This window comes from Salvia splendens, chromosome 6, assembly GCF_004379255.2.
Source record: "Salvia splendens isolate huo1 chromosome 6, SspV2, whole genome shotgun sequence".
Classification (NCBI taxonomy): Eukaryota; Viridiplantae; Streptophyta; class Magnoliopsida; order Lamiales; family Lamiaceae; genus Salvia; species Salvia splendens.
This window is the reverse complement of record NC_056037.1, coordinates 15,401,139-15,423,140: the sequence shown is the minus strand read 5'-3', so window position 1 is coordinate 15,423,140 and position 22,002 is coordinate 15,401,139. Positions and strand designations below refer to the sequence as shown.

General features: G+C 37.6%; 3 protein-coding genes across 6 annotated transcripts; 1 reads left to right on the top strand and 2 right to left on the bottom strand.

Moving 5' to 3' along the window:
- Positions 1–1,866: 1,866 nt before the first annotated feature.
- On the bottom strand, positions 1,867–4,354 carry LOC121806843. Of its 4 annotated transcripts, XM_042207001.1 has the most exons (5): positions 4,243–4,354; positions 3,344–3,460; positions 2,955–3,257; positions 2,482–2,589; positions 1,867–2,410 (listed from the first exon to the last, which is right to left on the bottom strand). In XM_042207001.1, the coding sequence occupies exons 3-5, from the start codon at positions 3,075–3,077 to the stop codon at positions 2,267–2,269; spliced, it is 375 nt and encodes a 124-aa protein (XP_042062935.1). In that variant the 5' UTR covers positions 3,078–3,257; positions 3,344–3,460; positions 4,243–4,354; the 3' UTR covers positions 1,867–2,266. The 4 variants fall into 4 exon arrangements, with proteins under 4 accessions (XP_042062935.1, XP_042062933.1, XP_042062937.1 ...); XM_042206999.1 differs by having other exon boundaries at positions 2,955–3,460; XM_042207003.1 differs by lacking the exon at positions 3,344–3,460.
- A 2,527-nt stretch (positions 4,355–6,881) lies between these two features.
- Positions 6,882–7,811, top strand: LOC121808857 (transcription factor MYB36-like). Its single transcript, XM_042209428.1, has 3 exons — positions 6,882–7,017; positions 7,094–7,223; positions 7,331–7,811. The coding sequence occupies exons 1-3, from the start codon at positions 6,882–6,884 to the stop codon at positions 7,809–7,811; spliced, it is 747 nt and encodes a 248-aa protein (XP_042065362.1).
- Positions 7,812–20,375: 12,564 nt separating this feature from the next.
- On the bottom strand, positions 20,376–21,105 carry LOC121807079 (pathogenesis-related protein PR-1-like). Its single transcript, XM_042207276.1, has one exon. The coding sequence runs from the start codon at positions 21,099–21,101 to the stop codon at positions 20,547–20,549; it is 555 nt and encodes a 184-aa protein (XP_042063210.1). The 5' UTR covers positions 21,102–21,105; the 3' UTR covers positions 20,376–20,546.
- Between the last annotated feature and the right edge of the window lie 897 nt (positions 21,106–22,002).

The following is a 22,002-nucleotide window of genomic DNA, read 5'->3' as shown; positions in this document are numbered from 1 at the left end:
GTATTTCGGATATTTTTAAAGCATTTTAATATTGTGAAAATATTTTTATTTAAATTGAATAATAGAATATTGAGACCCTTGAGCATGTCCTTGCGGAAGAGCATGAATGTGGGTGTTGTGCTCTTGCCTAAGAGCATGGAGTAAAAAAGTAATAAAAGTGGGTCCGGGTCCACATCCGTGCTCTTTGGCAAGAGCACGGATGGGGATGCTCTTAGAAAGAGGGGAAGATTTATGATAGTCTAGGGTTTCACCTTATTTTGATGTATTGGAGATTTAAAATCGAAGCTTGCAAGTAAAGCCACCAATTGCAGCCGATGCCATGGGCTTCGTACCCATCACAATTGTGCTCACGAGAAAATGTACTTGTCCACCAAAATACCCGGTTTTATATATATGGTCTAATACATTTCCTAATCTAACCAAAATAGACCTACGCTACATATGAGATTCAAGATTAGAACCACAAAAGTAGTATGGGCATTCGAATTTAGTTTAAAATTTTTGTCCGATTCAAACCGAAATTTCAGCTTTTTAAAAAAGTGAATCCGAAATAAACCGAATTGCCCGAAAATACCTGTAATACCGTAATAGCAACGTATTTTAACAATAATACCGTAATAGCAACGTATTTTAACAATAAGCTAATTAAACCCTACCAATTGAGTGTCGCATACAAATGGATTGTGCCACTTTATCATAAAAATATGATTACCATTATTTAGTCTTAATAGTACACCTTAAAGTAATCTGAAGTGATCTGGCCATGGAATTTACATGCATGGCATGACCATTAGTATATAGATACATGCAAGATTATTAAATTAGTTCAATTATACAAAAAATCTTTGTAAATTTACCAATTCCACCCAAGACCAAAGAAAATTAATTAAGCAATAATGCATGCATCCACTCATGGAAGCTAGCTAGGATAGTATATATTACTTTATAATTAAAACTAACAGAATTAGTATAAATATGTAGTATTTATATTTAAAATTTTATCATCAGAAACTTTGCTAGCTCCATCTACACAAATTCTTCGATGCTAGTTGGCTTGATTTGAATTTGGAAAGGTATATATGTGCAGTGAAGTAGGTCAGAATTTTAATAATGAGGACCATTAGTTCTTTGCAACATGTCAAAAATATGCCTCAGTTAAATGAAGATTTTAAAACATGACAACAAATAAAATATCGCCTACATTCATATCCATATTATTACTATCATGTTGTATTGATCAAAAGTCAAAACCGAAATATATTCTCTCTCCATTTTGCAATAGAAATATATTTGTGCTATTTTGATCCATTCAAAAATAAACACTAAAAAAAACTCACCATTTAGTGACGGAAATATCCGTCACTAAACATCGAATTTCCGTCACGAAACAACGTTGTGACAGATTACCGTCGAAATGTAGCCGCAATTAAAAAGGTTGTCAATAAAAAATTTAAAGACTGATTTTGTCCGCCACTAAATTTAACGACGGCATTACTAGCGGAATATGTTGCGTATATTTTTGTGACGGAATAAGCCGTCACTACAGCTGTGTTCTCTAGTCTCATAGTAGTGACGAAAATTCTGTCACTGATTAGAGACCGACACTAATCCGTCACTAATACTCTGTTGCGTATTTCTACATTAGTGACTTCCTAATCCGTCACTAATGCTCTGTTGAGTATTTCTACATTAGTGACTTCCTAATCCGTCACTAATGCTCTGTTGCGTATTTCTACATTAGTGACTGCCTAATCCGTCACTAATCTAGCATTTGGATTAGAATTTCTATTTTAATTAATATTTCACCTAAATATTAAAAAAACCCTAAAATTAATAACCAATAAAATTAAATATGCAAAATAAACATTAAATCCAAAAATTATGATGATTAAGAATAAATGTTAGTAGTTAAAACAAGCAACGAAAGTATGAAATGTATGATGTTATATCCCTACAAAACAAGCAAAACAAAAGACATCGTATCAAGTTTGTGATACATGGGTCATATCCCAACCGAACTTTCAGAAGCGTGGCTGGACTTGCAGGCTGTCGTCATGAACAGCTTCATCATCTCTCGCCAATCAGTTTCCAACTTTGTTCTTTGCTCACGGTCAGCATTGAGCTCCTGGCGCATTTCTTCCCTTAATTCTTCCCGCAATTCTTGGCGCAATTCAGTGCGCATTTCTGTGCGCAATTCCTCTTGTATCTCAGCTCGTACAGAAGGAGCTAAGCCAGTCGGGGTATGAGCATTCAATCCCGGAGCTTGTCAACCCACAAGGCTTTTTGCCAGATTCCCAGTTCCAAACATCCTTATCTTTTTATCGAGCTTACCTCCAGAAACGTCATTGATAAAGATCTGGCTCAGATTTGCGTTCTCACCCTGCATTGCAGCAATCTCTTGCACTCTTGCCTAGTTAATAAGAAAAAAATTGTGTTAACAGACAGACATTTATTCAAGGTGATGTTATATAACTTGCTTACATCAACGTCTGCAGCTCTCTTGTATGTATACTGGCCGTCCTTGAACCTGTGTATATCACTGAAAGATTCATACACACAATCCATGATCGATACTCCCCTCTCAGCAGCCTATTTATCAAAATATCAAAAGTTAGCTATTAACAATTCATAAAAATCACTGTTGATGCTTTTGTTTGAGTAAAATCACTATTAAGTGTCTGAAGATCAGTCTAATCACCAAGAGGCAATGTAAGTTTCGTCTTTTCATTTATGCAATAACCATCATTCTAGACAGTAGATACAACGCGTCCATGAAATTCAGTACTGAGCATGTTTTCCTTTGTCAGTTTGTCATGTTTTAGTCTGCTACTACATGAAGAGTCACTGGAATTTACACACAACTACTAAATCAGTTTACCTCAATATCTACTAAATCACATTATTGTATTTTCATTAGGTGTTATATATACATATATATATAAGTTAACACATACCTTCCGCATAGATCTCTCATCAACAGACACCGACCCTCCTCGTTGTCTGCTTATTCCTGTGCCAGGTCCATCGGGGTTTGGACATTCTTGCCCTCTTTGCAGGTTCAGACCTCTTGATGACATTTGGATCTTTCCAATGGTTAATCAGTTCACTCCACAACTCTAGAGGTACGTAAATTGGCCGGGATTTACCGGCTTTGTGCATCACCTTCAAGGAACTGATAAAACCCGGGTATCTTCTTGCAGCTTTTTCATGCCACATCTTCTTCACCTCATGCTCCCAATCAGAAGGCCATGAAAATGCTTTCCGTAAAAAAATGGAATATTTGGATATTAGTGAAAGTCAAAAAGAGTTATCAGATTATCATCTCTATGAACAGAATCTGTACCCTGTAGGTAGAACACTTGAATTTATTTATTTAATATGATACTGGTATGAGTTATTGCCACTGTTACATCCACGAGGATTTTTCAGAAGAGTGGCTTCCACAAATTTGAGGATTTCTCTGAATATTACAACGACATAGTACTAATTACTAAGGGCATGAAACTGAAAAAGTAACAAATGCAAGAAGCAAAAATAATTTGCACAGAACTCTTACATGCAAGCATAAGTCAAGGTTTGCCATAATATGACAGTAATATTAATATCAAAGTAACATTTCAAAGAAGTCTTTAGTTGATAGTAGAAGTCCTGTTTCATGGGAGAGAGTACACTTTGAACTTTTCAAGTATGACTACAGAAACTAAGCATTTTGGTGAATGTGAAAGGCAATAAGGAGATGGACTATTGAGCTAAGAGCTTTATCTAGTTCAAATTTGCTTATATTTTTGTACACATACCAATTGGGTAAGAACTGCAAACTGTTATAATCAACTGCATAAGAAAAATAAACATGATGAACTATACAAACTTCCTTAATCATGTGAGACTACCCTAAAGCGCCATAATCCATGTGGTCATAATTAATTCACTTAAATGTTGCATAACAGAGCAGCATTAACAAACACAATCATACATCAACTGTCACAAACACAATCCAAACTAGACAAACTCTATTAACAATACCACACACATTTTTCTCATTTCAATTATCTAGAGAAGCCTTAGTTTAAGCTAAGTTTAAGTCATAAACTATGCATAAACTGACTATAGCATATACAAAACAATATTCCCAAATTCCTCAATTTCTCAAATTTGACCTCAACACCAATGGGGAAAGTGAGTGAAGTTAGGGCGGAGCAATGGTCTAAATATATTGCAAAATGAAAAGATATATCTAAGCACCTGAGTAATCGAGGCAGAGGAGCTCGTCGGCAATGGTGGTGGCGTCTCAATTTTGAGTAGGGCTTTGGTGCTGGAGCGTTGGAGCGTTGGAGCTGGAGGGATGTAATTAAAAATATTATAGCATTTTTTATTAATTATTCAGCAACTTTGATTAGTTATTCACTAAAAATAAAATAAATGACGAGAAAAGTCTGCATCTTAAACCAAAAATAAAATAAAATAAAATAAAATAAAATATAGTGTCAGAATTATTTCTGTCTCTAAAACTGAAATTAAAAAAAGTTAGAAATATCGTTAATGACCAAAAAAGTCTGCCACTAATTAAAAAAGTACTAAATAAAATAAAAAATAAATTAATTAGTGTCAGAAATATTTCAGTCTCTAAAATTGAAATTAAAAAAAAGTTTGAAATATAGTTAATGACGGAAAAAGTCTGCCACTAATTAAAAATTTACTAAATTAAATAAAAAATAAATTAGTTAGTGTCAGAAATATTTCTGTCTCTAAAATTGAAATTAAAAAAGTTTGAAATATAATTAATGACGGAAAAAGTCTGCCACTACATAAAAGGTGCGAAAACTAAATTAAAAATAAAATGAAATAATTTACTGGCGGCATTTTCCGTCACTATAATAAAAATATAATGTTATTATTTTCAGATACTCATTTTGTCACTAGTTGTGTCATTAATTAGAGAAGGATAATGGTCCGTCACTAATTCCGTCGGTATATCACGCTTTTTTTGTAGTGAAATGTGGATATTTATCCCTTCTTTATTATATCATTATGTAATCATTGATTACAAATATGGAGACAGAAATGTCAAAGGCTTTCGTTGAAGCACGAAACCGCTCCGCCAAGATTACCATACGTAATTTTATATATTTATATAAGTTTTGATTATGAATTGAAGATGGCAGAGGTGAGCGACGAGACAACGTATCGACTTTCGATTTTAAACATCTTTATTATGTCAAACGCATCCTCTTATAGAAGTGTAAGAGCAAAAAGAGAAAAATTAATATCGTTCAATGATAGGAGTATATAAAAAACTCTGAGCCATATATCTGGATTTGCCACAACCTAGTCTGATTAAATAAAAACAAGAAGGGCATTTTCAATGTCATGATTCAAACCCAAAACATCACATTTTACTTAGTTAAAATATATTGGCCACAAACACTAACTAATTGTTTTACCTAGTTAACAAAACAGATGCAATCGAAAAAAAATCTGACATGTATTCCATCAGTTTATAAATACAGTCTCATTTTTTCATTTTTGTCCGCCCCACAAAATTAGTCCCTTTTTATATTTGGTAAGTTTTTTTTTTGTCTCTTATGGGGGGTGTTTGGTTTGCTAGATTGTATCTCAGATTAAATATATAGTGTATTTGGTTTATTAGATAACTCAATCCTAGATGGAGAATCATGGAATAATTAGTCATAGCTAAACCCCCTATGACTAAAATAATCTCACAACTCAATCCTAGATTATATCTTGGTAATTATTTTATCTAGGAAACTGAACAACATAGTGAACCAATTCTACACTAAAAATACTTCAATTACATTTTCTTTCTAGCTATCTGTCTCATATTTTATGAATTTTTCATTAAATGTCATTCAAACCCCAAAAACATCACATTTTACTTAGTTAAAATATATTGGCCACAAACACCTACTAATTGTTTTACTAATGAAGATAATGATGGCCCATATTCATATTTTTAATCAATAAAACAATTCCTTTTACCAGCTCTCTCTTCATGTCGTAAACAGGAAACATTAATTCGTTTATGTGGGTATACTTTCCTTAATTATTAACTACTAATCTTTTAATTTTATTCATTAAGAAAAGTTTTATGATCTATCATTAATTACAATGAAATACACGAGATATATACGTTTTACACATTAATTTTCCAAAACAATGATACACTCAATTATTTCTTGGAAGCGAATATCGGCTCTCAAACATGATTAGCAAAATCTTAATGATTATTCACGTGATTTATAAGTTTATAACAAAATAACAAGGCAATTAATGAGATTGCAGCTACCCATATTACCAAGGCAAACATGTGTACATAATTAATACTAGTATTTGAAATTAGGAGATCAAGAATGTCTTTTGTTTAACATAAAATGTTTTCACATATACACACAATAGCATGCTCATTCTACTTACTAAACTATTTTCAGAAATGTTATGAACTAAACACTAATTTCACAAAGGCTTAAATACCCTAAAATTTTAACATTTTAATGAAGTTGGGGACAGATAATTGATGTACATATACCTTTAATTTTGCTCTATTATTCCCACACTCTTAAACTATTGCAAACCTAAAAAAGCTAATGCATTGCGTTTCAGTCAATTTCTGTCAACTTCTTTGTTATATACACCACAATAAAAAATTACCACTGAACTAATCCAAATTCATGTGTGTGTGTGTGTGAGAGAGAGAGAGATGAAACCCTAGAATGGGATGGGTAAGACTTTTTGCTTGTCCAAGTATCACAGCATCACCAATTCATCATCTCCCTAGCTATAAATAAATGCCTTCCTCTCTGGCATTTCTCTAACACAAAAAACAATATTCCATTTGAATTTTGTCGGAGAAAATAAAATAAAAGATGGGGAGAGCTCCATGCTGTGACAAAGCCAATGTGAAGAAGGGGCCATGGTCTCCTGAAGAAGATTTTAAACTAAAATCATACATAGATCAATACGGCACCGGAAACAACTGGATTGCTCTCCCACACAAAATCGGTATGTATTAATATATATATACATGTGTGTTTTGGAATAATGATAATTGAAATGAATCAATGATGGTGAAATGCAGGTTTGAAGAGATGTGGGAAGAGTTGCAGGCTGAGATGGCTCAATTACCTTAGGCCTAACATCAAGCACGGCGGATTCACCGAGGAAGAAGATAACATCATTTGCAGCCTCTACATCAGCATTGGCACCAAGTCTCTCTACTATTCTTATGTTTCAATTAAGATTAGGAATCTAGTAATTCTCTTTCTTGTGAGTAATAAAAAATAAAACAACATGTTAAAAGTTTTTTCTACACCAGGTGGTCTATAATCGCGGCTCAGTTGCCAGGGAGAACAGACAACGACATCAAGAACTACTGGAACACGCGGCTAAAGAAGAAACTCCTTGGCCGCCATATGAGGAAGTCTAGCTCGAGCATACCGGCCTTCGATCTGCACAACCTGAGCAGCTCAGCCATGGAGAGACTGCAGCTCCACATGCAGCTGCAGTCCCTCCAAAACCCTTTCTCTCTCTACAACAATCAGAATCCACACTTGAATCTCATGAACCAAATCGCCTCTCCTGCTCTCGGACAAGAAGATTCGTTGAAGATTCCGTTTCCGGGATCTGAGATGGTGGAGCAGAATATTCCTGTCTTACTCAACGATAAATCATGCGGTTTTGCTGCGGAGAATGTTAAGAGAGTTGAAGATGAGTTGGATTGTTTTAAGGAAATGGGTGATAATCTTGCATGGTGGTGTAACGAATTCGAGCTCAACGGCGGTGATTCGTCAATCTGAACAATTGTATACCTTTGTTCTTGTTAAAGTTTGCCTACAAACTTTGACTTTTTGTCAAAATTCCTTGTCCCACATCGGTGGTTAGCAATAGTTGGGGGGAAGTTGCTACCTATAAAAGGAGCACTCCTCCCTCATTTGTAGACATCCCAAAATTGTACTCTTCTCCATTTAAATATATAAGTGGGCTCTGCAGAGGGTGCTCGGAGACGTAGGCAATTTGGTTGAACTCCGTTATCAAAGTTCCGGGTGTGTTCTTTCTTTATTATCTATTTTGTTCCGCATTTATTTCTGGGTTTATTTTCTGTAGTAGTATTGTATTCAATATTATTTGCGGGTTTGGTAGTAGTGTTTTGTACGGTTCTTTTGGGTGTTTTTATATTGTGATAAATACACCGACTGATAAATTCTGTTAGGAATCTGGTATTTAAGAGGGACAGTGTCCTCGCCAGTCTTTCCAAAGAATTTATTTGGAGAAGTAATTTTATCGAGTAGACCCCATTGGGTTAACTCTGAAATTACTGAATCGGTTCATTTCACTATTTGAGAGAAAATTACCCGGTTTTCTCAACAAGTGGTATCAGAGCCAAGGTTCGTCCTTGGTTCTATTTGTTTGTAATATTGAATACTTTATTTTGAGTCTGTAATGGCGGGTAATGATCAAGAAAACAAGGCTAGTTCTTCGTCATCGTGGTCGAGGTTTCCACTGTCAAATATGAAATTGACGGTGGAGATATTTGACGGTACTGGCCATTTTGGTATGTGGCAGGGGGAGGTTCTAGACTCTCTTTTCCAGCAGGGTCTTGACATTGCCATTGAAGAAAAGAAACCAGAAGATATAGATGATAAAGATTGGAGTACCATAAATCGGTTAGCTTGTGGAACAATTCGGTCGTGTCTGTCCAGGGAGCAGAAGTATGCTGTCAAGAATGAGACTTCTGCACATAGATTGTGGAAGACACTGGAGGACAAATTTCTGAAGAAGAGTGGTCAGAATAAGCTCCTTATGAAGAAAAGGTTGTTCCGATTTGAATACCGATCAGGTACCACTATGAATGAACACATTACTTTGTTTAACCAATTAGTAGCAGACCTGCTAAATTTAGATGTGAAATTTGAGGATGAGGATCTGGCATTGATGTTGTTGTCGTCTCTACCTGATGAATTTGAACATCTGGAGACCACATTACTCCATGGTAAAGAGAATGTGTCTTTAGATACTGTATGTTCTGCTTTGTATAGTCATGAATTGCGAAAGGCAGATAAAATGAAAGGCAAAGCAGTTACAGATGAAGCATTAGTGGCAAGAGGTCGTCAACAAGGCCGATCAAAGGAGAGAAGAGGAAGGTCCAAATCGAAAAGGCGAGTTGCCAAAGATGAGTGTGCTTTCTGTTATGAGAAAGGACATTGGAAGAAAGACTGCCCAAAGTTGAAGAAGAAAGAAAAGGCTTCGCAAGATGCAAATGTTGCTGAATGCAAAAATGATGCGGAGTCAGATTGTTCTTTGACGGTTTCACCTTCAACATCACATCCAGACGAGTGGATATTGGATTCAGGTTGCACCTATCATATGTGTCCCATCAGGGAGTGGTTCTTTGATTTCGAAGAACTCAATGGCGGACTTGTTTACATGGGGAATGACAGTCCATGTAAGACAGCCGGGATAGGCTCAATCAAGCTACGGAATCAGGATGGATCCACCAGAATTTTGAAGGATGTGCGGTACGTGCCCCAGTTGAAGAAGAATCTCATCTCATTGGGGGCCTTAGAATCTAAAGGCCTAGTTGTGATGATGCGAGATGGAATTCTTAAAGCAACTTCAGGAGCATTGGTGATGTTGAAAGGCGTGAGAAAGAACAATTTGTATTACTACCAAGGTAGTACAGTTGTTGGGACAGTAGCAACTGCAACTTTGAGTAATAAGAAGGATGCAGAGGCGACGAAGCTTTGGCATTTGCGATTGGGACATGCTGGTGAGAGATCATTGCAAATTCTCGCCAAGCAAGGATTATTGAAAGGTACGAAGTCTTGCAAATTAGAGTTTTGCGAGCATTGCGTTCTGGGAAAACATCGAAGAGTGAAATTTGGCACTGCAATCCATAATACAAAGGGAATTCTGGATTACGTGCACTCAGATGTGTGGGGACCTGCCAAGACTCCGTCACTTGGAGGTAGACACTATTTTGTCACTTTTGTTGATGATTTTTCCAGGAGAGTTTGGGTGTACACTATGAAGAGCAAAAATGAAGTCCTTGGAATTTTTCTAAAATGGAAAGCTCAAGTTGAAAATCAGATGGGGAGGAAGATCAAGGTTCTCCGATCAGACAACGGTGGAGAATACAAGAGTGATCCTTTCCAAGATGTATGCCAGGAGTGTGGCATAGTTCGGCACTTCACAGTGAGACATACACCACAGCAGAATGGAGTGTCAGAGCGTACGAATCGAACACTAGTGGAGAAAGTTCGTTGTATGCTGTCTAATGCTGGGCTAGACAGGACATTTTGGGCTGAGGCCATCTCATACGCTCAACACATTGTCAATCGTTTGCCATGTTCTGCCATTGATGGCAAGACTCCTTTAGAGGTATGGTCCGGTAAACCAGCAACTGATTATGATTCTTTGCGTATTTTTGGTTCTATTGCATATTATCATGTGACTGAGTCAAAATTGGATCCACGTGCAAATAAGGCTTTGTTTATGGGTTTCAGTGCTGGTGTTAAAGGATATCGGTTATGGTGTTTAGAGTCTAAGAAGACGATTGTAAGTAGGGATGTTACCTTTGATGAATCTTCCATGTTGAATAAGGTAAATCCAAATAGTAGTGATACTTCGCAGCAGGTGGAGTATACACCGAAGCAGGTGGAGTTCGAAGAAGCAGTTGTGATCCCAACTACGAACACCACAAATGACTCTCCTACGGAAGAAGAAGAAGAGTCAGATGATGAAGAGGTTCCACCCCAAGAACCTTCGCAGCAATCAGAGCCAATTGCAGTCAGGCGAATGAGGCGGGAAAATAAGAAACCTGCTCGATTTGCGGATATGGTAGCATATGCGCTTCCAGTTGTTGATGATGTTCCATGTATCTTTTCGAAAGCTATTGAAAGTTCAGAAAGCGATGGTTGGAAAGGTGAAGCTGATGCCATTGCCGAAAGGCAGGAAGACAATTGGATGTAAATGGGTTTTTGCAAAGAAAGAGAGATTTCCTGACAGAGATGATGTTCGCTACAAAGCAAGATTGGTAGCTAAAGGCTACGCCCAGAAGGGGGGAGTTGATTATAATGAGGTATTTTCTCCTGTTGTAAAACATTCCTCCATTAGAATTTTGTTGGCTTTGGTAGCGCAGTTGAATTTGGAGCTAGCTCAACTTGATGTGAAGACCGCGTTTTTACACGGTGATCTGAAGGAGGAAATCTATATGACCCAACCGGAGGGATTCAAGGTTGCTGGTAAAGAAAATTGGGTTTGCAAGTTGAACAAATCGTTGTACGGATTGAAGCAGTCTTCAAGACAGTGGTACAAACGGTTTGACAAGTTTATGAAGGATCAGATGTACACAAGAAGCAAATACGACCACTGTGTGTATTTGCGCAGACTTCAAGATGGTTCCTACATCTACCTACTCTTATACGTTGATGATATGCTGATAGCATCAAAGAGCCAAGTTGAAATTGACAGATTGAAGGCTCAGTTGAGTAAAGAGTTCGAGATGAAGGATTTGGGGGAAGCCAAGAAGATTCTCGGCATGGAGATAACAAGAGATAGAGAAGGAGGCAAGCTTTGGCTGACACAGAAGCAATATTTGACCAAAGTACTACAACGTTTTGGTATAAATGATGATTCCAAACCTGTAAGTACCCCACTTGCTCCTCATTTGAAACTTAGTTCTCAGTTATCTCCAAATACGGAAGATGAGCGAGAATATATTGCGAAGGTTCCCTATGCTAACGCAGTTGGAAGCTTGATGTATGCAATGGTGTGTACAAGACCAGATATTTCACAGGCCGTTGGTACTGTGAGCAGATACATGCATGATCCAGGAAAGGGTCATTGGCAAGCTGTGAAATGGATTCTGCGGTATATCAAAGATACTGTAGATATTGGTTTGTTGTTTGAGCAGGATAAATCACTTGGTCATTTTGCAGTTGGATATTGTGATTCCGACTATGCTGGTGATTTGGATAAGCGAAGATCTACTACGGGCTATTTGTTCACTTTAGCGAGTGCGGCAATTAGTTGGAAGTCTACCTTGCAGTCAACGGTAGCTTTGTCTATGACAGAGGCAGAGTACATGGCCATTACTGAAGCTGTGAATGAGGCAATTTGGCTTCATGGGTTGTTGAAAGAATTGGGTGTTGGTCAGAAACAACTTGAAGTATATTCTGACAGCCAGAGTGCTATTCATTTAGCAAAGAATCAGGTCTTTCATGCAAGGACGAAGCACATTGATGTTCGCTATCATTTTGTGCGGGAAGTTCTCGAAGAAGAGAAAATTGTAATCCGAAAGGTTCCGACTTTGGAGAATCCTGCAGATATGTTGACTAAGGTGGTGACGAGAGCCAAGTTTGAACATTGTTTGGACTTGGTTAATATTCTGCGACTTGGAGCTGGCGCTTGACTGCGCCAATATGAAAGCACCGCGAGTCGTTTGTTTTGGTGGAGAAGATTTGTGTTCCGTGGGATTTGAAATTTTGCCAAGGTGGAGATTTGTTAAAGTTTGCCTACAAACTTTGACTTTTTGTCAAAATTCCTTGTCCCACATCGGTGGTTAGCAATAGTTGGGGGGAAGTTGCTACCTATAAAAGGAGCACTCCTCCCTCATTTGTAGACATCCCAAAATTGTACTCTTCTCCATTTAAATATATAAGTGGGCTCTGCAGAGGGTGCTCGGAGACGTAGGCAATTTGGCCGAACTCCGTTATCAAAGTTCCGGGTGTGTTATTTCTTTATTATCTATTTTGTTCCGCATTTATTTCTGGGTTTATTTTCTGTAGTAGTATTGTATTCAATATTATTTGCGGGTTTGGTAGTAGTGTTTTGTACGGTTCTTTTGGGTGTTTTTATATTGTGATAAATACACCGACTGATAAATTCTGTTAGGAATCTGGTATTTAAGAGGGACAGTGTCCTCGCCAGTCTTTCCAAAGAATTTATTTGGAGAAGTAATTTTATCGAGTAGACCCCATTGGGTTAACTCTGAAATTACTGAATCGGTTCATTTCACTATTTGAGAGAAAATTACCCGGTTTTCTCAACAGTTCTCACGTAGATCCGCCAATGATAGTGTAGGGCTTGGGTTTGTTTAGTTCATAAATGAGGGGAATATGGTTTTGTATTGTTGTGAAAAAATGTTTGTTTAGGGAAAGTCAATAAACGTTAGATTTGCATGATTTCCATTTTTCATTTATATAATCAAATTTAGCGTGAATATAAAAATTTCCTTAAACATCAAATAGTTGAAATGAAGCGATAAAATGCATGAAGAAGAAGGAAGTTCTCTGAATAAACATATTCGAGTGAAAGTTTTCACGGTTTCATTGCTTGATGGAAAAAGCTTGAAGAACTGTTACATATGTGTAGCATAGGAAACATCTAGAACACTACACTAATCCATCTAATACAAGTTAAAACAAGATTACAAAGTTAATCATAACAAACTCTGCTAATTTACTTCCTTCTTTAATCCCTTTAGTACCACGTCTCTCCAAGTACATTCGTGGTCCCGCATCTTAGCTGTGAGCATGGGTACAGTCACGAGCCGAGCTCGTGAGGTGTTGGCTCGCACGATGACAGCTTGTTGGGAGCTGTCACTTGCTTTTTCTCGTGCACGACTTTCACGCAAACTCTTCACATGCACATCTTCACTTTCCTCATGCAACAAGGCTTGGTTGATCAAGTCATTGGCTTGGTTGTTGATCAAGCCATCGGCTTGCTTGATCAAGCCATCTTCAACACGCCCCCTCAATCCAAGGGAGGCTAGAGAAACCAAACCCAATCTCTTTCTCAGCTTCACGAAGGATTGGTGACTAAGAGGTTTAGTAAATATGTCTGCTATCTGATCACCAGTAGGCACATGCCTTAATTTCAGTTCATGGTTCAAGACTTTGTCACGAACGAAGTTCATGTCCAGTTCAATATGCTTAGTCCTTGCATGAAGGACTGGATTTGAGGCTAGAGCAATTGCACTCATATTGTCCACCCAAATAACTGGAGTATTCCCTTTCTTAATCTTCAGTTCTCTAAGCATTGAGGTTAACCAAGCTACTTCTGATGTTGCTTGAGCTAAGCTCCTATATTCAGCCTCAGTACTTGACCTTGCCACCATAGTCTGCTTCTTGACACACCAGGATATCAGGTTTCTCCCATGATAAACACACACTCCAGTAGTCGACCTTCTATCATCAAGATCAGGAGCTCAGTCAGAGTCAGAAAATGTTGTAATGCCTCCATGTGATTTTTTTTTATTTGAATTCCATAATCCAGTGTCCCTGATAGATATCTCAAGATCCTCTTTACTTCTCTCCAATGTGTATCAAGAGGATTCCACATGTATTGACTTACCTTATTCACAACAAAGTTGATATCTGGTCAGGTAATAGTTGCATACTGCAATGCTCCTACTATGCTTCTGTAAAGCTTTGTATCTGAGAGACAGGTTCACCAGAATTCTTGCTTAGTTCAGAGTTTGACACCATAGGAGAAGGACATCTCTTTGTTCCAGTCATGTTATCTTTCTTTAGAAGATCTTTGATGTAGCTAGATTGACAAAGATGAAGTCCATTGTCACTTGTTTTAACCACTTCAACACCTAGGAACAAACTCACATCCTCAAGATCTTTTAAAGAAAATGACTTGTTTAACTGAGATATAACCTGCTGAATAGAAGAAGGAGCATTTCCAGTAATGAGCATATCATCAACGTAGATTAATAGGTATATGACCTCATTTCCCAGCTGCTTCAAGAACATAGAGGCATCAACCTTTGATTGAGTGAAGCCCAGAGTCAGTAAGACAGAGTGCACTATGAAGAACCAAGCTCTTGAAGCCTGCTTAAGGCCATACAAAGCTTTGTTGAGCTTACAAACAAGATGAGGTCCACCTTGCTCAAATCCCAGAGGTTGCTTCATGTAAATGTCTTCTTTCAAGTCACCATTCAAGAAGGCATTATTCACATCAAGGTGAGTGACACTCCAACCAAGATAGACAATTAGACTGAGGATGAGTCTAATTGTAGTAGGCTTCACAATTGGACTAAAAGTTTCATTAAAATCAAACCCAGGTTGTTGAGAGAAACCTTGAGCAACAAGCCTAGCTTTGTGTCTAGCAACAACACCAGAAAGATGAAATTTAAGTTTAAAAATCCATGTGCAACCAATAAGATTCTTGCCTGGTGGAAGAGGTGTCAAAATCCAAGTTTTATTTTTAATAAGAGCAATAAATTCATTCAGCATAACATTTTTCCAGATGGGAATGAGCAAGGCCTCAGAGGCTGATTTAGGTAGAGAGGGAGATGTAGAAATGGTGAAGAGTTTAGGCTTAAAGATCCCAGATTTGGATCTGGTTGTCATGGAATGTGTGGGGAGAATTGGTGTATCTAGAGAAGGAAGGGCACTTTCTGCAACAGATTGATCAGGAGAATGCAAGATAGGCTGAGAATGTGCAGAGGCTAACTCAGAAGGAGGCTGGGAGACACTATGTGATGATGATGGAGGAGATGGACTAAAGTCAGGTGGAGGATAGTGATGAGTTATAGGAGCAGATTGGAATGGAAAGAACAATGTATGAGAAAGTGGAGAAAAAGAGTCAATGGATTTTGGCTGATCTGAGGAAACCTGATGAAATGGGAAAACAGACTCATCAAAGACTATATCCCTGGTTACTATGACTTTCCCATCAGGAATGAGAGCTTTATATCCCTTATGTGAATGACTATACCCCAGGAAAGTATACTTAGCAGACCTAAATTGCAATTTATGTTTGTTGTAAGGTCTAGTGAAAGGGAAGCAAAGACAACCAAAGACTCTTAAAGCAGAATAGTCTGGTTTCTTGTGGAACAATATCTCATATGGAGAGGAGTTGTTGATGACTTTGGAGGGCATTAGATTAATCAAATGAACTGCTGTGATGAAGGCATCATCTCAAAAAAGTTGAGGTAAAAAGGACTGAGCCAAAATGGCCAAACCAGTCTCCACTATATGCCTATGTTTTCTCTCAGCTAGGCCGTTTCTATGGATAATCCCACACTCCTTAAGGTAAGGTACTAGACCTTGAAATTCACTTCCCCAATCAGACTGCAAGGTTTTGATGTTAGAACCTAAGAGGTTTTCAGCTAAGGCCTTGAAATGTTTAAAAACTAAAGCCAGATCACTTTTAGTCTTGAGAAGAAAAAGGTAAATCTAGAAAAGTGATCAACAAATGACACATAGTAAGAGTATCCATTTCTGGATTTGATAGGAGATGGACCCCATAGATCACTATGAACAAGTTCAAGAGGAGAATGGCATTCTGATCCAGAGTTAGAATATGACAATCTATGTGCTTTGGAGACTGAACAAGGCAGACAAAGTGAAAAATCTTCCATTTCATTAAAAGGGATATTACAACTGTTTAGAACAAGCCTTACTACATCAAGAGTAGGATGACATAATCTATTATGCAACAAGGACAAATTCTGACTAGATACACGGGAAAAGTTACTGCTGGATTTAGTATTAGCTAAACTCAAAGAGTGAACTGCGGGAAATCTTTGACTGGAGGGAGAAATGGATCAATTGCTTCTCTTGATTGGTGAATGATCTACTACAAAGTGATAAAGACCTCTCTCAAGGGTTCCTTTGAGCACAACTTCCCTGGTGCTCAAGTCCTTAACAAAACAGAAATTAGGGTGAAACTCAAAGAACACAGAGTTATCTTGAGCAAATTTGGATACAATGAGGAGGTTTTTAGTAATGTTAGGGACATGCAATAGATTTTTAAGATGAAGCTTTCTGGAAAAATTAGCTGAATGAGATTTAAAAGCACTCTCACCAATATTTGCAATATTAACACCATCTCCATTACCAAGCAAGAGTGTTTTACCTCCAGTATACTCTGAGCTGATGCTGAGATTGTTGAGATCATTTGACACATGATGAGTGGCTCCTGAGTCAGGGTACCAGCTTGAAGAAGAGCTTATCCCATAGTTAAATTCTAATGGAGTGGCAACCGAGTAGGAACTTGATGAAGACCTTGGGACTGATTGAAGCAGGTGTGCAGAGGGATTAAAGAACCCCTGTTGTTGTTGCTGTGGTGCACTTCCTCTGAAGTGAACTTGAGTAGGTGTATAGTTCTGTTCGAACCTATGCCAACATTTGGCTGCAGAGTGTCCAGGTTTCTCACATAGCTGGCACACTATCTTGTTCCCTCCTCTTCCATAGGATCTACCACCACGGCCACCTCTTTGGTTTCTGCCTCAAAAGCCTCTTCCACCTCCAGATTCAAATCTGTTGCCATTGAAGCTCTGCTGGTCCCTCTTCTGTCCAGATTGATGTTGAACAAAGTTAAGTGTTGGTTGAGATCCCTCTGAACTCACTGATTGAGCTCTAGTAATTTCCATCCTTGATTAAAAACTGAGAAAAAAAGCACTAACATCTCCAATGTTCTACGGATCTGTCCTCGAGGTCACAGCACACACTGGCGGATCATAATCTTGGCCAAGACCTCCTAAGATGTGGAGAACTTGTTCTCCTTCAGACACTCTACATCCAACGGACCCAATCAAATCAAAATAGTTTCTCATTTTACCTAGATAATCTCTCATGCTCATACCATCTTTCTTCAAGCTCTGCATTTGTTGCCTATATTGCATCACTTTGGCAGTTGATCGGCTTGCAAAATTAGTTTCTAGAGCACTCCAGATATCCCTTGAAGATTTCAGCCCAACCACTAAGGTTAAGGCATTTTCAGACAGAGAAGACAACGGCGATCCAGCTACTCTTCTGTCTTGTCTCTACCATGTGACAAAGGCTGATAACCATTGTTTCACCATCGGCATCTAGGATTTCCCTCTCCGGAGGGTCCACTTCTCCTGTGAGAAAGCCTTCAAGGCCATAGCCATAAACCGTAACATCTACCTGCTGCTGCCACATGAGGAAATTCCCATCATTTAGTTTAACTGAAATTGGAGGAGGTTGAGAGAAAATGGGTAGCAGTGTTTCCAAGGGGAATGGTTTCATTGGCTTCTGCCATTTTTGGAAAATAAGCAGCAAGCTAAGTTCAAGATGTATGAGAGACAAGATCAAAGAGATCCTGCTCTGATAACATGAAATGAAGCGATAAAATGCATGAAGAAGAAGGAAGTTCTCTGAATAAACATATTCGAGTGAAAGTTTTCACAGTTTCATTGCTTGATGGAAAAAGCTTGAAGAGCTGTTACATATGTGTAGCATAGGAAACATCTAGAACACTACACTAATCCATCTAGTACAGGTTAAAACAAGATTACAATGTTAATCATAACAAACTCTCCTAATCTACTTCCTTCTTTAATCCCTTTAGCACCACGTCTCTCCAAGTACATTCGTGGTCCCGCATAGGTCCAGTCACGAGCCGAGCTCGTGAGGTGTTGGCTCGTACGATGACAACTTGTTGGGAGCTGTCACTTGCTTTTTCTCGTGCACGACTTTCACGCAAACTCTTCACATGCACATCTTCACTTTCCTCATGCAACAAGGCTTGGTTGATCAAGTCATTAGCTTGGTTGTTGATCAAGCCATCGGTTTGCTTGATCAAGCCATCATCGGCTTGCTTGATCAAGCCATCTTCAACAACAGTGCATGGTTTTTATGTTAAAATTACTTGAATGTGTTTGAATTATGCATCATGTTTTTCTGAACGTGACCCAGTGGCGGACGCGAGAATATTTCGTGGTAGGGGCTGTACAGTAAATTTTTTATAGTTAACATACACTCCATTCGTATTTTAAAATAGAGATTTCTGCAGCGGTATGAGTTTTAAAGTGAAATTGGTATATCGTGACATGTAAAATTTAAGTATAGAACTCCCTCCGTACACGACAAATTGGCATGTTTTACTCTACTCAAATTTTAAGAAATATAGTGAAAAATAGGTGGATACAGTTAGTGAAATGTAAGTCCTATTATAATAATATTTTAATGGAATGGGCTAGTGGAACATGAAAATCATTATCAACAGTACTAAAAAGTACTTATTTCGTCCCACAAAAATATGTATTTTTAGTTTGGCACGAGTTTTAATGTACAATTGGTAAAATAAGAGAGAAAAAGTTTTCAAAATTAGAAAGTGCATATTCTTGTGGGACGGACTAAAAAGAAAAGGAATGTATATTTTTATGGGACGAGCGGAGTAAATGAGACAATTAATTGTGGAAGTGTGAAAAAGAAAATTTACGCTAATTAATTGTGGAGACTGGAGGAATGAAAAAGAAAATTTACGCCAATTAATTGTGGACTAAAGGAGTACTACTTTATAGAAAAATCTCTACCCAATAATAATATTACTATAATTTTGTGATCAACTCTTTTAAAATATACCAAGAAGTAAATATTACTAATAAAGCTGAATTAATAAGGGCATCGTAAAGCTATAAACATTTGAACTTAAATTGAAGTAAAATAATTAAACTATGTTTAATACACTAAAATTACTAACTGAAGTAGAACACGTGATATAGGCGTAGCCTATAGGCATGGGACTTGACATTCGCCAATTTAATTATTACTATATTAATTTAATTATTTATTGTTATCTCATCTTTTTCCTTAAATAGCAACGACAACCATTTTTTATAAAAACTTTCGTCTGCAATTTCAAATTTCAGTCCCTCCTTATTTAGTTTTTCACATTTTAGACTTCACGTACAGTAATTTAGTGAGGGCTGAAGACATTTTTCAAAAATTTCAAAAATTTTTATTGTATAAAATATTAAAAAAAAATAATTGGGGGAGGGCTTAAGCCCTTCTTCCCTTGGCTGTGTGTCCGCCAATGACGTGACCTACGTTACTACTTCATCCGTCCCGACTAAGATGACAAATTTCATGGTTGACACGAGATTTTAAGAGTTGTAGATTAATGTGGTTAATTGGAGAGGGAAAAAAAGTAAAAATAAGTATTAAATGGAGAGAAAATCATCTTATTTGGAAGTAATTTTATTCACGCTTGAGGGTCCGCCTTGTTTTAATTAAAAAAATTAATGGAGTAATAAAAAGTCTAACCAGCAGCATTTTATTAAAAGGCCATATAAAATGGGCCTACAATTATATCTCCGTCGCAGCCCACTATAGCCCTCAAAACAAAAGCGATCCAGAAAGCATAACACTGGAATTGGATATCGTAAATCAATTCACTTATAATTTTGTTTTTAAAAATAAATAGCGTTTTTTAAATTTTATAGATGCCCATAACAATATAATGATTGGAATGAGTCCAAACTCTACTAAACTATCTTCCACAAATTTTTACATGTCATGTGACCTCAAACAAGTTCACACATCAATTTATTCTTTCCGATCCCGTGATCCCATACTAGACAAAGTTATGCTAAATAATCATGAGAAATAGTAGTATAAGATTAATCTATGACTATAACTAATTATCACATGTTTATGATTATGTATATAAGATTGAGTCGTGAAATTCAATCTCATAAACTAAAAATAATACATATTTAATCTTAAGATATAATCTTGCAAACCAAACAGCCTCTTAACTTTCCTACACGGTCAGTAAGGCCTCTCGCCGACATAATTCCCAGGCGGGGAGTAATTACAAGTCATGAACACATCTCCGGCGTCGCAAACAACTCGAGCGCACCCGATCCTCCGCGTACTGCCCCACACAATCTGCGTGTAATGGCCGCACATCTCGCCGGCGGTGCAGCTGTTAGTGTCGTAATCGTAGTACTTCTCCTCGTCGGCCCACGCACCCACGGCGTCCATGGCCGTCCACGCCTGCCCGCTGCCCCAGTATATGTTCTCGCCCAGCGTGAACCCGCCCTCCGGGAACGAGTGCTCCACCGTGCAGTCGCGCCGCCGCTGCCCGGCCCACCACGCCGCGTAGCGGGCCAGCTCCGAGTCCCAGCGTAAGGGCAGCTGCATTTTTCTTGCCCGCACCAAGTTGTGCCCGTACAAGAACTGTATGGCTTCTCCCACGCAGTTCCAGCACAGGCCTTGCGACATTCGGTATATCGTCTCGTTGCTCGGCGGCTTCGCGGCGGGCGGCGTGGCGTTGGACAGGGTGGTTATGGTGATCAAGAGGAAAAGAATGCTTTGCTTCATTTTATTGATTTTGAAAATAGGATGGTTGGTACCACTTATATATATATAAGTGGTAGTGTCAATTATCTTTTGTGAGCAATGATTGTCTACTGTATTTCACATTATATTTTATGTGTTTATTGCAATTCTAAAATTCTAATTACTTTATCATAAAATATCATTGGTGTACCTAATCGATATTTTTAAAATTCAATAAAAGTTAATTTTGCAAATTATTGAAAAACCAGTATGTATATGATCGATTACATTATTATTCTATTATACTTTCACCGTCCCATAAAAACAATCTTCTTTTATTTTGTTCGTCCCATAAAAATAGTCTCTTTCTATTTTTGACAAGTGTTTTCTTCATTAAGGTGGGCCCCATCCTCTACTATTAATGTTTCAATCACTTTTTCTTTCTACATTTCTCTTATTTTACCAATTTCGCATTAAAAATTGTGCCGACCCCAAAATCTCTATTTTTATGGGACGGAGAGATTACTTTATATGGAAAAAACAAATCCAACAATGAATTTTAATACTCTCCACGTTCTACAAGAATATGCACTATTTCCTTTTTAGTCGGTCCCACGAAACTGTGCATTTTCTAATTTTAGAAACTCTTTTCTCTCCTATTGAGGTGAGACTCATTCTTCACTAACAATACTTTAATTACTTTTTCTTTCTATATATTTCTCTTTTACTTTACCAATTATGTATTAAAACACGTGTCAAACCCAAAGTGTATATTCTTTTGGGACGGAGAGAGTATATCACTACCAAAAAAAACGCTTAATAGTGACAAATTAGAGAAAGTGCCTGACAGTTCAAGAACTTGTGACGGATAAATGACCTGAAAGTGTCAGTCACTAATTAGTGACAGATAAATCAGTCACTAAAACGAAATTTACCATGGCAG

Coding starts and splice junctions, on each gene's coding strand:
- LOC121808857 (XM_042209428.1), top strand. CDS start 6,882: ATGGGGAGAGCTCCATGCTGTGACAAAGCCAATGTGAAGAAGGGGCCA. Junction 7,018..7,093: donor TGCTCTCCCACACAAAATCG/GTATGTATTAAT, acceptor GGTGAAATGCAG/GTTTGAAGAGATGTGGGAAG. Junction 7,224..7,330: donor TACATCAGCATTGGCACCAA/GTCTCTCTACTA, acceptor TTTCTACACCAG/GTGGTCTATAATCGCGGCTC.
- LOC121807079 (XM_042207276.1), bottom strand. CDS start 21,101: ATGAAGCAAAGCATTCTTTTCCTCTTGATCACCATAACCACCCTGTCC.
- LOC121806843 (XM_042206999.1), bottom strand. CDS start 3,077: ATGTCATCAAGAGGTCTGAACCTGCAAAGAGGGCAAGAATGTCCAAAC. Junction 2,590..2,954: donor ATGAGAGATCTATGCGGAAG/GTATGTGTTAAC, acceptor TTTGATAAATAG/GCTGCTGAGAGGGGAGTATC. Junction 2,411..2,481: donor AGAGAGCTGCAGACGTTGAT/GTAAGCAAGTTA, acceptor CTTATTAACTAG/GCAAGAGTGCAAGAGATTGC.